At 46.3% G+C, this 14,429-nt stretch overlaps 1 protein-coding gene across 3 annotated transcripts in view; it reads left to right on the forward strand.

Moving 5' to 3' along the window:
• Positions 1 to 1,982: 1,982 nt before the first annotated feature.
• GRM7 (glutamate metabotropic receptor 7) overlaps positions 1,983 to 14,429 on the forward strand; it is a 399,167-nt gene continuing 386,720 nt past the window's right edge. Inside the window, exon 1 of one of the 3 annotated variants that reach the window (XM_083424909.1) lies at positions 1,983 to 3,671. In XM_083424909.1, coding sequence (XP_083281035.1) covers positions 3,162 to 3,671 — 510 coding nt within the window. In that variant the 5' untranslated portion in view covers positions 1,983 to 3,161. The remainder of the gene's footprint in view (positions 3,672 to 14,429) is intronic. The other 2 variants (XM_083424907.1, XM_083424908.1) reach the window with 2 other exon arrangements.

Below are 14,429 nucleotides of genomic sequence, written 5' to 3' on the forward strand. Positions count from 1 at the left end.
AGGACACACACTACAAAGTAATATTAAAACTCATCAAATAATATTGGCAGGCTCCTCCATTTTATCTGTTTGTTTGAACAGAGCCCTCCTCTTCACAGACATCATTTACCCCTCTTTTAAGCATTTGTTACTGAAAAGAAATCAGGCTAATAGAGCAATGTTATTGCAAACAACTCCTATGTATCCATTAGGGTTTCTTTATAGAGCCTGCCCTACATCTGCTGGTTCTATCAAATTATCCCTATTCTTTGTGCCAGGCACTATGCTGGAAATGCCTGTAAAAGCTGCCATGATGCCTCTGGGCATCTTTCAGACACCTCAGAACCAGGTCAAGCCTTCTAGCTAAACATTGAGCATCTCTGGGTTGATCTTGTGATGTCAGAATGCACTTGTTTGGTGGTGCACAAGGATATCGCCTCCCACTTGCCTTTCTCCCTCCCTCCCTTCCTTCCTTCCTTCCTTCCTTCCTTCCTTCCTTGAGGAAATGATATCAAGGCCTGACAAGATCCAGTTAGAACAGCTGTTATTTAGCCAGGAGATAGAGAATATAATCAGAATGTTTTAATGTAGGTAAGAGGTCTTCAGGGTTGATGTTCAAAGCATGTGAGCTGTTCTGTAGGCTGCTGTTCAGGAGCAGAAAGGCAAACATTTCTGATGAGTCTTCTCAACAGATCCATGTTACACAGAGTGCTATTTTTGAGCACTCCTCAGCCCTAGCTGTAGTTGGTTCAACTGCAATGTCATTATCTCATTCCACATGGCTGTAGTTGTCTTTCAGCTAGCTCCGAGAAAACACTGTGCTTTGAAAGTGGGAGGGAGCGGGGGAGAGAAAAGGAGGTTTCACAGCAGCATTGGACTAGAAATGACATATTCAAATTGACAGAAAAAATCAAATATAATAGACTTGGGTAGGTACTCCTTCACCTTGCTCCTTCTCCTCCCCTTTCTCTTGAATGCTGTGCGGAGGGCAGTTCAATTTGTTCCACATGCCACAGTGTCAGCAAAGGAATGTAGAATCTTTGCACAGATGGCAGAGTCAAAGTTCGCTGAGGCTGTCCTGTTCTGACCTACTTCATTTGTTTATTTTTTCATTCAACTCTGAGCATCTTGTATCAGGTCTGGAATACCCAGAGCCAGGTGTCTTATGCCTATAAGCTGTGCTTCCCTTGTCTTTTGGCAGATAAAATAGACTCCAAATTTCTCCCTTTAGTGAAGCAGGGGGTCATAATTTGTCTAAAGGCAAAAGAGAGCCTCAGAAAAGAACTGTGGTTTCCAAGAATGAAGATCAACTCTTTCAGTTCCGTAAGATTCTGGGTTTAAATGGGATGCTCTTCCCAAACTCTTCTGTAGGACTGGAGGGGTAGAGCATCTGTTTGACTGAATGGGCACCTGTTTCTGCAATTGCATGCATGAGGCAGGCCTCAGTCACACTGATACAGTGGTAGAGTGTATGAGAACCAGTAGACTGAAGCTGAATCCTACTTAGACAGAAACACTGTGGGTGAGTGGTTCGCAGATTCGAGAACTGGGAAATTTGCTTGTTCTAGACTGAGTTGCACTCCCTCTGGAAGAGCAGGTATGCAGTTCAGAGGTGCTCTTTGAACCATCATTTGTCCATTGAGCTCCAGCTGGCCTTGGTCACAAAGAGCACCTATCACTAACTCCGATTGCTGCGCCAACTGCACATCTTTCTGAACAGTGACAATTGGGCCACTGCAACACATTGTCGAGTTTAGAGTCTTGCTTTTTTGCACTACATGGGGATTTCCTTGAAGCTAGGATCCAGGGGCTACAGTGGGTGCAAAATGCCTCATACAGAGCAGTGAGCAGTGCTCCTTATAGGGGACATGTGCTCAGGGATCTGCACTGGCAGCCCAGCCACCACGAAACCAGCCCTAAACAACTCTGGACCAGGTTACCTGAAATCCGTTTTTCCTCTGCACTGCACTGGAAACAAGCTGCCCAGCTCTACCTTTTCCTTCTCTCTGAAGTGAAAAATAAAATACCTGAGCTCCTCTCAAAGGATGCTGTTCTTAAGGTTGGGATTCATGAAACATCTCCACATTCCTGCGATTTTTTTAATTTATTTTTTTACAATCCTTGCATTTACCTGCCATGTATCCTAACTTGGTGAAACAAAATTACTGTCACTATTTACGTTCTAGTCTTCTATTTGAAGAGTTTTAATCAAATAGGATAGAAATATTTCTGTTATCAAAAAGGAATTGGTCAGAACTCACCCTACAATCTAGGGCTCAGAATACCGCTAGGTCATGCAACAGTTAAATTAATGGAACTATTTAAAATATACAAGATACGTTCAGATAGTTGCTTCTTCACATTAATATACGCACCCCTTTGTACATGTAACACACCGCACACCTAAATTTCAAGCAAGGAACTGCTTACATCGAAGAACCGGGATCTCTACCCCAGAGAGCTTACGATTTGAAAGAGTTTGTGCTTTGGAATCAGTCTCCAGCGACTAGCGAGCGTTTTTCTACAAGCCACAGTACAGAGGAGCCTCCTCGTCCCAGAGCATTTGAAATTCTCCAGCGCAGGACGCATCCGCAAGAGGATGGAGAACGAACCGAGGGAGAGCTGCGAAAAGGCTCTCGGCATAGGTAACAGAAAGGACCCGAAGGAGAGAGACTCAAGGCAGGCAGGAGACGTCGACTGCCTCCGCCGAGCCGAGGATGCTCCTTGTCTGCGAGAGGCTCGCCATCCCTTCTTCCCCGCGGCCTCTCCGCCTCGCCTCGCCGACGATTCCCTCCGCCCGCATCTCTGCGTAATGACGCGCAGGGAGAGCAGGCAGGCAGGCAGGCAAAGCCGGGGAGTAGGAGGAGGAGAAGGAGGTGGGCAGAGCGCGAGCGGGAGGCGGAGAGGAGCCGACCGAGCATTTAAAGCGGCAGCCCAGTCTCTCTTTCGCCCAGTAGCGAGCCCAGGCAGGCAGGCAGACAGGCGAGCGCGGTCGGGAAGCAGCGCGCCGACGGCAGCAGCCCGGAGCTGGACCTCCCCGCCCTGCCAGACCCGCCCCGGCCCGCCCCTCGGGGGAATCCTCTCTCGCTTGCGGCAGGAGGCGCCCCGACCCCCGGCTGGCTGGCGGCTGCTGGAACAGCGGCGTTCCCTCCTTCCTGCTCGTGGTAGCCTGGGTGCCCACCATGCTCCAGCCGGGGAGGCTGTGGCAGCTGCTGACTTTGATGAAGTTGCCCTGGTGCCTGCTGGAGTTCCTATTGTCGGCGGTGGCGCAAGGCCAGGAGATGTACGCCCCGCACTCCATCCGCCTGGAGGGCGACATCACCCTGGGCGGCCTCTTCCCCGTCCACGCCAAGGGCCCCACCGGCGTGCCGTGCGGGGACATCAAGAAGGAGAACGGCATCCACCGCCTGGAGGCCATGCTCTACGCCCTGGACCAGATCAACAGCGACCCCGAGCTCTTGCCCAACGTCACCCTGGGCGCCAGGATCTTGGACACCTGCTCCAGGGATACGTACGCGCTGGAGCAGTCGCTCACCTTCGTGCAGGCGCTCATCCAGAAGGACACCTCCGACGTGAGGTGCACCAACGGGGAGCCGCCGGTCTTCGTCAAGCCGGAGAAAGTGGTGGGCGTCATCGGGGCGTCGGGCAGCTCCGTCTCCATCATGGTGGCCAACATCTTGAGGCTCTTCCAGGTAGGGCGCTCCGCGGAGGCTCCAGCATCAGGTTGTTGGCGCCAGAAATGGCCAAAGAGTCCTGGCACGCGGGCTGGCAGGGAGTGGTGCTGAAGGAGAGCGCCAGCCGCGGGCATGGCAGAGAGCAGCCCCAGCAATGGAAGCCAACCAACTGTAGGCTCTGTAGGCTGTAGGATCACTAGACTCGAGGGCTTCCTTAGGACGAGGATGCCTAGCGTTAGATAATCCACCCCATCCCACTTCCCTCCTGCAGGCAGTTCACACGCTCCCATCCCCCGGGGAGTTTGCTGCTCTGCTCTTTGCCTTCCCCAGCGCTCCCATCTCTCTTTTCCCAGCCGCCTCTTCCCTCCTTGGAAATCAGAGGCGCCCTCCCTTCCAGCACGTATCCTCGGGATTTTTCTCCTGACACTCTCTGGATTTATGATCCCATTTTCAAGAATCAATCAGTGAATCAAGACGACGGAGGGGGGAGACGCCAGGCGATGATTTCAATGGGTTTGCATTAGAGTGAAATATGGCTTGGCTAAAGGCGACCGGTTCCCCGCCAAGCTCTCGGTTCAGTGATAGAAAGAGGCGAGCTGTTGGGTGAGGAGGGGGCAGCTTCCACGAAACGGCGAGGAAGCAAGCCGCCACTTTTCGGCTTTGGGGCTGGAGGGAATAACCCTGCTGGTTAATAAGAGGAAAAACAGGGGCACCGCGTGGCGGTGGCACTGAAATCCGTATTCAGCTCGGTCGTCTTCTTCACTGATTTCTTTTCTGGTCTAAATTCCCATCCTTTCCAAGAGTATGTGTATCTGTTTCTGTGACACACACTCTCTCTTTCTCTCTCGTTTTGCTGAGTGTGCTAGGACAATTTCAATATGGGCATAATCTTTGCCTACCCGGGAGGGTAGAATGCAAAGCATAGTTGGAAGCGATGAATAGATAAGATCGATTTGGAAAGGGATCTTTGTATGGAACCCAACCGTTCCCATCAGCCTGGACAACAGGTCAGTTTATCTGGCTGGCTAGTCCATTTCGGCATCTGAATCAGCGTGTGTCTGCAGGGAGATATCCCCCTTCTTTCCCCAACTGCGAATGCCCGGAGCCTTTCATTCCTCCCTCGAGTTGTGAGAGATGGCGGTGAAAACCGGATTAAAAGATTGGTGCTGGCGATGGTTTGCGGTGTGTGCGCGCGCCTGTGTTGCTGCAGTGCTTTGCCCCCATGTGCGCTGGTTTTTATTTTTCATGCATTTCTCTTGGCTCGTTCCTATAAACTGAAGCTCCCCTTGCCCCTTCGGATATCAAGCTGCGGTTTCGACGGGTCCGTGTCCAGCAATTGCGCTGACAGCACGCGCGTCCCCTTTCTAGCCCAAGTTGCGCTTCCGAGTTAAAGCCCATCCCACTAAAAAACAAAACAAACCACCTAAACCACCCCCCGTTTCCAAGCTGCCTACAATCTCGATGGGAAAGGCGGGAGACAGAGCACAATCCTGACTCTAGCAGTCAATGGCCTTCTTACGAGAGAGAGAGAGAGAGAGAGAGAGAGAGAGAGAGAGAGAGAGAATAAATTAACCGACAGCAAAGGCGTTTTTGCAATTCGGATAGGGGATACTTCTACCTTGGAAAGTGTGTGTGCGTTTGTGTGTGTGTGTGTTTGCAATAGCTGATTTGTAAATTGAAACTCCAGATGATTCCATCTCGGACATAAGCACTTCTTATGGGGAGGGGAAGAAAAAGAGCTCCCCGGGACACAGAGTGGGGCACTTCTCCGCCGTCCGCCCTCGCAACACCTTGTAATTCCGCGTCTAATTGGCAAATGGCAACTGTTCCCTGGAAGGCGGAGCGCAGAGAGGGAGCAGGCGGCTTTTGCTGCTGAGAGCGAGGGGGAAGGACAGGCTGGGCTGGGTTGCCCGGAGCGGAGCGACGCCTCAACTAGTGGCTCGCAGCGTGAAGTTGGGCTCCGCCACTTGTCCTCGTTTGGCGCCGTTGGTTCAGCGCGGGTTCCCCACCCCTCGTCCCCCCAGCAGGGCTGCCTTTCCTGGCTGCGTTTCCTGAGGCGGCGAACGCCCAGCTCCGGCTGCTCTGCTCTCGCCTAGCCTGGGGGCGGTGTGAGGAGGGAGAAATCTGGTGGTGATCCGGTCTTGCCTCTGGGCTCCGTGGCTCTGCACTAGGTGGGAAGAAGGGAGGTGCAGGTGCTGCTGCCACTGCCCAAGGATGTCCGATTCCTGGATCTTCCTTCTTTCTTCCGTTTTCCGCAAGCCAGGAGGTGGAGGATGGGAGGGCTCAGCCGGCTTTCCCGTTGCTTCCGGCATCTGAGCTTTGCGGGCATCTCTCCAGGAAGAGCTTGCTCCTTCAGAGCGGAGCTTTACAACTTGGGAACTGCCAACTTGGGAAGCTCAGCTGCTGCTTCCCAATTATCGTCACTCCTGGAGGGAGTAACAAAGCCACCAGCAGCCACAGCAGGGTCTTTCTTGCGACAGGGTGGGTCCTCTAGTTGTTCTATAATATGTGGGTGTTTTGAATATTGTTATTTCAATTTTTGTAACAGGCAGAATTTTTTCATTTGAAATCCAATGAAACTTTTTTTAAAGGACGTTGGAACAGTGATAGCACTAGAAAATATAGGAGGGGCATGGGCACAGAAAGGGCAAAATATTTTTCAAGGTGGGCGAGTTGTGTCCCACATGTAAAGATCTGCGACAGAAATATATGTTAATCATAGGCATTCAATAATGGGGGTGGGGGCGCCAAACTCCTTCAGATGTCTTCTAAAGGTTATATAGTTCCACATCTCATTGATATCTGATTTGTTCCACATGGTGGGTGCCACTACTGAGAAGGCCCTCTGCCTTTCCCCCCTGTAGCTTCACTTCTTACAGGGAGGGAACCGTCAGAAGGCCCTCAGTGCTGGATCTCAGTATCCAGGCATACCGTATTTTTTGCTCTATAAGACTCACTTTTTCCCTCCTAAAAAGTAAGGGGAAATGTGTGTGCGTCTTATGGAGCGAATGCAGGCTGCACAACTATCCCAGAAGCCAGAAGCTTTCGCTGCACAGCGATCCCTCTTGCTGTTCTGGCTTCTGGGATTCAGAATATTTTTTTTCTTGTTTTCCTCCTCCAAAAACTAGGTGCGTCTTGTGGTCTGGTGCGTCTTATAGAGCGAAAAATACAAAAAGTACTTTTATGGAGACATTTCCTTCCCACAGCAGTTCCTCCCTTCAATCTTCTGTTTCATCTATGCAATCATGAAATGTCTGCTGTATTTCCAGTATGTTGATCTTATATAACATGTCAGGAAGGCAAGAGTAAAACTTGTCTTCGTACAATATATTAAGACACACACACGTCTTTGACATCCCCTGATCTCATTATGTCATCACTCTGCTGCCGCCACCCTGCCAGAAACTGCTGTTCTGGATACGAATATTTTACAGGTGTGCATTACTACAACTTGAAGTTCATATCCCATCATTCCTCTTCATGGACTGCTCAAGAGTTACATTCTTCATCCCCAACACAGCTGCCTCTTTGAAAAGGTCTCTGGAAATTGACTGCAGACAAGAGAGGAAATGTAGCACTACTATTAGAGTACTGTGTTGCTCTGGATGTGCAGCAGGTTAGGGTAGCAGAAGATCTTGTCATGCTTACCACGTTTCTTCCTAGGCCTTCAGCATATGTGCCCATGTACTTCAAATCCACTTTGGTTTTAGCCAAAGACACTATAGAGGGGTGGCTTCCTCATGTGCAAGAGTGGAAGCCCCCAGTTCAAGTCTCCTCCTCCGCCATGAACTTGGCTGAGTCTTTAGGGAAACTACTCTACCCCAGTTCCCCCATCTGCAATGCAGGGGTTATGATACTGGCCTGACTTACAGAGCTTTGCAATAAAAATGATGGTGATGAGGGTAAGTATGGATGGAGAGAGCTAGAAGACAGAAGTGTCTTGAGTTTATTCTCCATTGCAATAGGGCTAAACACAGCATTCTTTCAGAATCAAGCAAATGATATATTACTTCCCGTGTTCCACAAACGATCTGTCTCCTCGCAAATCTGTTAAGATCTCGCTCTTCAAAAATATTCATATTTCTCAGATAGTGATTTTAAAAAGCACAAAACCAAACAACCTCCCCTATCATTTTGGATTATACTATATACACAAAAGAATCCCACATTTATACATGGGACATTGATATAACTAAGAGGGAACTAATATCATATTTCCCAGGGAAACTGATGCTGCAGCATTCATTGCCACTTGGGAAAGATGGCTATTTATTTACATGAAGGCTTTGAATACCCCCCCTGGTGCATTTGGTAGTAGTATGTTGCTTGCAGGCTTGGGGTCAATTCAAATTATTATTTTCCATTAGAAAAGTTCATTATGATGTACATAAACAGAATATAGAGCATTTTTTATTTCTGCTTTCAGTTAGGCAAAGTTGTATGTTGGAGGACAAATGTCTATGGGGGCCCACAGAGATACATTTCCCATTTTACTGAAGAAGAGCTTTTTTCATTTACCTGCTTAAAAAATCTTTAGCCTTGTTGTTGTCAGATGTAGAGAAGCCAAGAGCCCTAAGTGACCAGGACACTTTAGGAATATTTTGGAGTAATGCAAGAAATGGATATTTGCATAGTTGTCTGTTGCTGTTGTTGGTTCAGTTTGTTGGATGGTTCTCTGCCAAAGCTCACCTTGTATCTCAGGAAGCGGTGGAGGAATTGTTAACATACAGCAGTTTGCTGAGACAAGTTGGCAACATCCTCAGAATATAACTCTGACAAATGTATCGCATAATTTCCTCCCTTATGTGCTCTTTGCCTGAATTTGCATAGAATGGGAATTTTGTAACTATTGTGTCCTCCTTCAGAGAACTGTGGTTTGTTTAAACCAGCTGTGGTTAACTTTTTCTAGCTTGAGGGCTACACTGACAATCAGCCACCCCTCTAAGGGCCAAATGCTAGTGGTGGGCATGGGCAATGTGTATGTGTACACATACAATTCCCATACATTCTAGATTCAGGTAGGTAGCCGTGTTGGTGTGACACAGTAGAAATAAATAAAAAATTGTCCAGTAGCACCTTAGAGACCAACAAAGTTTGTTCTGGGTATAAGCTTTCAGGTGCATGCACACTTCTTCAGATACCCATACAATTCCCATACAGTTTACACACACATACTCACACTCACTATACAGTGGTACCTCAGGTTACAGGCGTTTCTGGTTACAGACATCGCTAATGCAGAAATAGTACCTCGGGTTAAGAACTTTGCTTCAGGATGAGAACAGAAATAGCGTGGCGGTGGCACGGCGGCAGCAGGAGGCCCCATTAGCTAAAGTGGTACCTCAGGTTAAGAACCGTTTCAGTTTAAGAACAGAGCTCCAGAACGAATTAAGTTCTTAACCTGAGGTACATACTTTCCCTCCACACAAACTTTCACATAACAGTAGATTGTGGTTTTCCATTACATCAGAACAGGATCATTATCAGACAGGCTTTGTGGAATGAAAACATCTGGAAATGTATATGTCAATAAATATCATTATAGGCATTATATAGGTTTGTGATTTACTGCCTGCAAAGTTTAATGTGGCCTAGTCTGCATGACATGGTAAGCCAAACTATGGCTCAGTGAGATTATGGCTGGGTGAGTTGTTGGAGAGATGCTTTGCGCTTCTCGGGTCCTTTTGAATACTATATGTTCTTTGCTGCAGCTCAGTTAGAGAGGAGATGGTTTGACCACAAGTCCTGTTTCAGATGACTCACTAAACCAAAGTTTGGTTTAGTTTAGCCTGCCAGAAGAAAGGCTTGGGGAGCAGCAAAGCAGCTGTAAGTGTTTCTCTTGGGGGGCCTCTATTTTTGCATAGTCTCACTAAGCCATACCATGTCGTGGGAAACAGGTCTGTGTGCTACCTGTGTAAATAAGCCAGTACAGGTAAAACACGACACGTAAAACTTACATGTAATTTCAAGCACAGGGCCTTTCAGTGGGGCCAAGCCTATTCTATGCTGAATGTGTAGTGTGCGCCTACCCTCTTTGGTTTGGGTGCAGGCTGTTCCAACAAAGCCCAGCCCCCTCCTTTCATGGCTATGGGCCGTAGACAATAAATTGCTGTTGGTGTACATGGGAATTCCTACCCCCTCAAGCCCCATAGCTGCAGGGGGGCAGGATTTTTGTCTAGATCACAGCTGGGTAGGGAAAAGATAAACCTCTCCTCCCCATGGCCTGTGCACGTTGTCCCACTACATGTTACAATTGATTAAAGAGAAGCGGATAAAATAAAACTGACCTCCTTGGAAACTAGCCTTCAGGATGATAAGGGATACTTGTTAATGAGGACTCACCGAACAGAAAGCTCTTTCCAAAAGGCTGGTTGAACTAGAACTGGGAATGGCAAAGACTGTATAAACCATCAGAGAGCTTTTCCCATTCTCTAGCTGTGGGGCACCTTGTCCTAGATGGTTTGTCCACACGCCTACCGCTGCTACTAGGGAAATTGCACATTTTCTCATTTGGGGCCCTCCCTGTTACTCTCCATTTTTGCTCACTGAATGGAGATTATGATCTGGAGACTTCTCCTTTCCCAGCTCCCATCCTCTTTGTTTTCTTGGCTCTGTACTATATTAATTTTTATGAAAGTAATATTGATTACACTTGAGATGGCACCATGCTAATAGGATAAACCTGCAGACAATACGTTCTGAGTTTTCTTCTCCAAAAATTGGTTTCACTTGGAGGCACTGATCCATCCTACAAACCGCACCGTATCAGATGCTGTTATTTCTATTTATAGCAATATGCTAATTAATCTCAATGAGTGACAATGGAGAGTGTCCTGGGGATAGGAATATGATGAATTTTGTCATAATATTGAGAGAGATGAAGCATATAATTAAAGCCATTTGAGAAGCATAATACAATCAGAGCGCTGGAGGTGTATGAATATCCTGGACAATCAGGAAGAAAGTGGTAGAAAAGAATTCGGCTTTTGTAAGCACGGTCATTTGGTCATGAAAGCAGAAGAGGCCCACATAGCATCTCATATAACAGTTCTGTACACATGTACTCCCAGGAAAGTGAGTATAAGATGGTAGACTTAGTAAACAAACTCTTACCCTCAGACACCATGGAAGAAGGAAAGTAGAACCAGTTTTCTTGTCAAAGACTGGATGAGAAAAGCAAGTTTCTCCTTCCCCCAGTGGCTAACATCTGGACATCTGGTTGGAGAAATGAACTGAAAGTCATCTACATAGCCATCTACTTTGAGAACGAGATATTCCCAGCCAGTATAATGGGGTTACCTGATCTCAAGAGGCAGACCCCTGTATTGGCTTCATAATGTTTGACAGAATATATGTGTGTGTGGTTTATAAATACTTATAAATAAATATGTATCCCGGAATGTGATTGCTGGTCCTCAGTATTATTTGCCCAGAAGCTACCAGAAACTAAAGATTCCCAAATGTAAAACTCCATAAGTGAGATTCTCTCCTCAAGACTAGAGTGACTGCAAGAAAAGGGATGACTTTAATAAATAAGTGTGGGGTGCTTTTCTAACAGCTGCAGCACTGCTATAGAGTAATCAACACTCATTGAACCTGCCTCTACGTCTTTATTAAAGGTCTGGGAGCCTCGTCCAACCTGGCTACCCTACATAACACTTGGAAATGATGGCCTATTCAAGCAGAAACCGAGAGTCCTGATCATTGCTCATACTACACTACATCTAAAGAGTGAGCAATTTCTAATCAGCTATCAAGTGTTCCGACTAGAACAGAGCTGTGTGTAATCTCTTGCTGAGTCACGAAAGTGCAGGAACTGACACCGAGTGCAGAATTCTTAAGTTCCGTTTACTGTTTGTAAGCACAAGACATCACAATTTAAAATCACAAAGGAAGAAAACGGAAGCGTTGCCTCCTCATTCTGCTCCCGCTCTGCTCTGTCCCATTCCACCCCCACCCCACCCTTTTAGTGATGTCATTCATGATGTTTCTGGATCACTTCTGGGTTCGGAACATGTGTGTGATTGCGCACATATTGGTCATGCCTAAAATGGGGGTTGCCTTTACTGTGTAGGTAGCTGCGTACTAGCCCAGAAGTGGGGGGGGGGGGACTATAAAAAAAGAAAGGTACCAAATAGCATTGGAGGTTCGATGTAACAGGTTGTTGTTGTTGTTGTTGTTGTGTCATTAACCTAATTGTGCTGGTTTCTCACCTTCCATTCAGACCAGCAGGAATTAACACAGGCATTGTCACAGATCCCTTGAGGCTTGCAGGTATCCAGTGTGCTGATTCAGCAAGCCTAACTAGGCCTTGGAATGCTTCTGTTTGAAATCAGACTTTGAGTTGCAAAGACTTTTTAAATTACAAATCGGTTTTCTTCTCAAGATTCAGCTGCAGAGGTGGCAGAAGAGAAACAAAAGGGTCGCCGTGAAATAATTCAGATGATTAGTTATAAGCTTACTATTACATTGCAAAATATGGCTTTGTTACCATATGGTCCATCAAGATTCCCACAGAAGCTAGCAGCAAATTCAAAGTTACATTAGGGCAGTTTTATCAGTGAATCCTTCAGCTGGAAGTGTTTACCAGAATGCCCAGGGGAACTGACAGGCTCTGTAAGATTTCATTCTTCACTTCCCAGAAGCATACTTTTCTCCACTAACACCCTGCTTTGGGCTATAATTTCACTTTTGTTTTTAGGTTTTCCATCATATCTCCTACTTTCCCCTCTTTCCCTTAATTGAGACCTTTCACGGCCACAATAGGAGACTTCATTTACAACTCCTGCTTATAGAACATCAGTCCTTGTTTGCTGCTATCTTCTGAAGTTTCCTGTGTCACATCCAAGCAAATGTTTCACGAGTGCAAAGTCTACCACCATTCTCAAACTTGGGTCCCCAACATACCCTCCAACATTTCTCTGATGAAAATAGGGATGTCCCATTCCATAATGATAATTTTACTCTTTATAGCCCCTCCCCCATCTTGCTGGGTTGCCCCAACCACTCTGGGCAGCTTCCAACATATATAAAAACATAATAAAACATTAAACATTTTTAAAAACTTCCCTCTGCAGGATTGCCTTCAGATGGCTTGGGGAGTCAGAAAACTCACTACCCTCCATCATTTCTCCAATGAAAATAGGGGCATCCTAAGGAAAAGTGGGACATTCTGGGATCAAATGAGAAACTGGGACGGCTTCTCTAAATCAGGGACGTCCCTGGAAAATAGGGACACTTGGAGGTTGTGCCCCAGCTGCTGTTGGACTAAAGCTCCCATCAAACCTGATCACTGGTCTAGTCATTGTCTTTGTTATTTACTCCAAATAAGTGATCAAAAGTCATGAGATCTTGATCCTGTTCTCTTTACAGTGGTACCTTGGGTTACATACGCTTCAGGTTACAGACTCCGCTAACCCAGAAATATTACCTCAGGTTAAGAACTTTGCTTCAAGATGAGAACAGAAATCATGCTCCTGTGGCGCAACGGCAGCAGGAGGCCCCATTAGCTAAAGTGGTGCTTCAGGTTAAGGACAGTTTCAGGTTAAGAACAGACCTCCGGAACGAATTAAGTACTTAACCCGAGGTACCACTGTATTTTATTTTATTTTATTGAAATTCATGAATAACATACACACTCTTAAATAAACAAAAATGAAAACAATCATATACTAATAGTATTATGCATGTTTACAGAAATTAAATCTAAATTAAATTTGTACAATCTCCTTTTCCCTATCTTTTTGCTAACATAAAATAGACTTCCTATCATTTCCCAATGCACATAATCTTTCTGATGTTGAATGTAGTTATTGTTATTACCTCACTCTTGATCCTGTTCTTAGCCAGCCAAAATCATATTCCACCATAGCATAGGAGGGTTGCCATGTTGTGGGAGAAGGGGAGGCAGAGTTCCTGCACTTTTAATCACTGCATTATTGCCCCAGGTGTTTCCCGTCACAGCATCTTCATTATGCCAATAATACACCTGTTGAATTTCTGCCTGTACGACCACTGATAAATCATGCATAGGAGCTCTGCAGAAAAAAGTGGTGGCAAGATGGGCATTCCAGTTCACAGCAGGGGAGGAAAATAGCACCAGAAAAGCATCTTATTCTTTGCAGATGAAATCTTTTGTTCAAGAAATAAAAATATTTTGTTCAGCATGCCTCAGCAAAACAAGCAAACAACAGCTAACCTCAATGATGAGCTAGCATTGCAGAGTTCTGTCATTTCAAGAATCTGGAATTGCAAAGTATTTAGGGACACGTTCTTCATGTCCATTCAGTAGTATTTCAGCAACCAATATGGGATGAAATTCCCACTCACTCAGTGCCTGTACCTGCAAGACTTTCTGCACTTGCTTTGAATGGAAAATACATCAGCGGTGAATCAAATGGAAATGTGCCTACCAGTATTGTGACCACCATTTCTGCATAGTCTCTGAACTCAGGTATTCACTCTTGAGCCTAAAGATTCTTGCAGCTGGCCCAGAGTCCTCAAGTGGAACATCTTGAGCAATGCACTATCATCCATCCTCAGTCCAGTCACTAAAACGGTGATAATAATTGCCCACTTCATTGCGTTCTTGTGACTGATAATGCTTTATAATGAGATATGGATTAAAACATTTTGCACATTAAAAGTCCTATAAAATGTAATTAAGTCTTAGAGAAGCCTGTGAAAAACATGGGCTGTGTCTTTCTTTATTAGCATGCTTTGAATTTTGCTGTTGCTCTAAATGGAACATGGGAAAGGGCTGCATATGGAGTCAGA

This window comes from Podarcis tiliguerta (assembly GCF_965153285.1).
Source record: "Podarcis tiliguerta genome assembly, chromosome: 2".
NCBI classification, from domain to species: domain Eukaryota; kingdom Metazoa; phylum Chordata; class Lepidosauria; order Squamata; family Lacertidae; genus Podarcis; species Podarcis tiliguerta.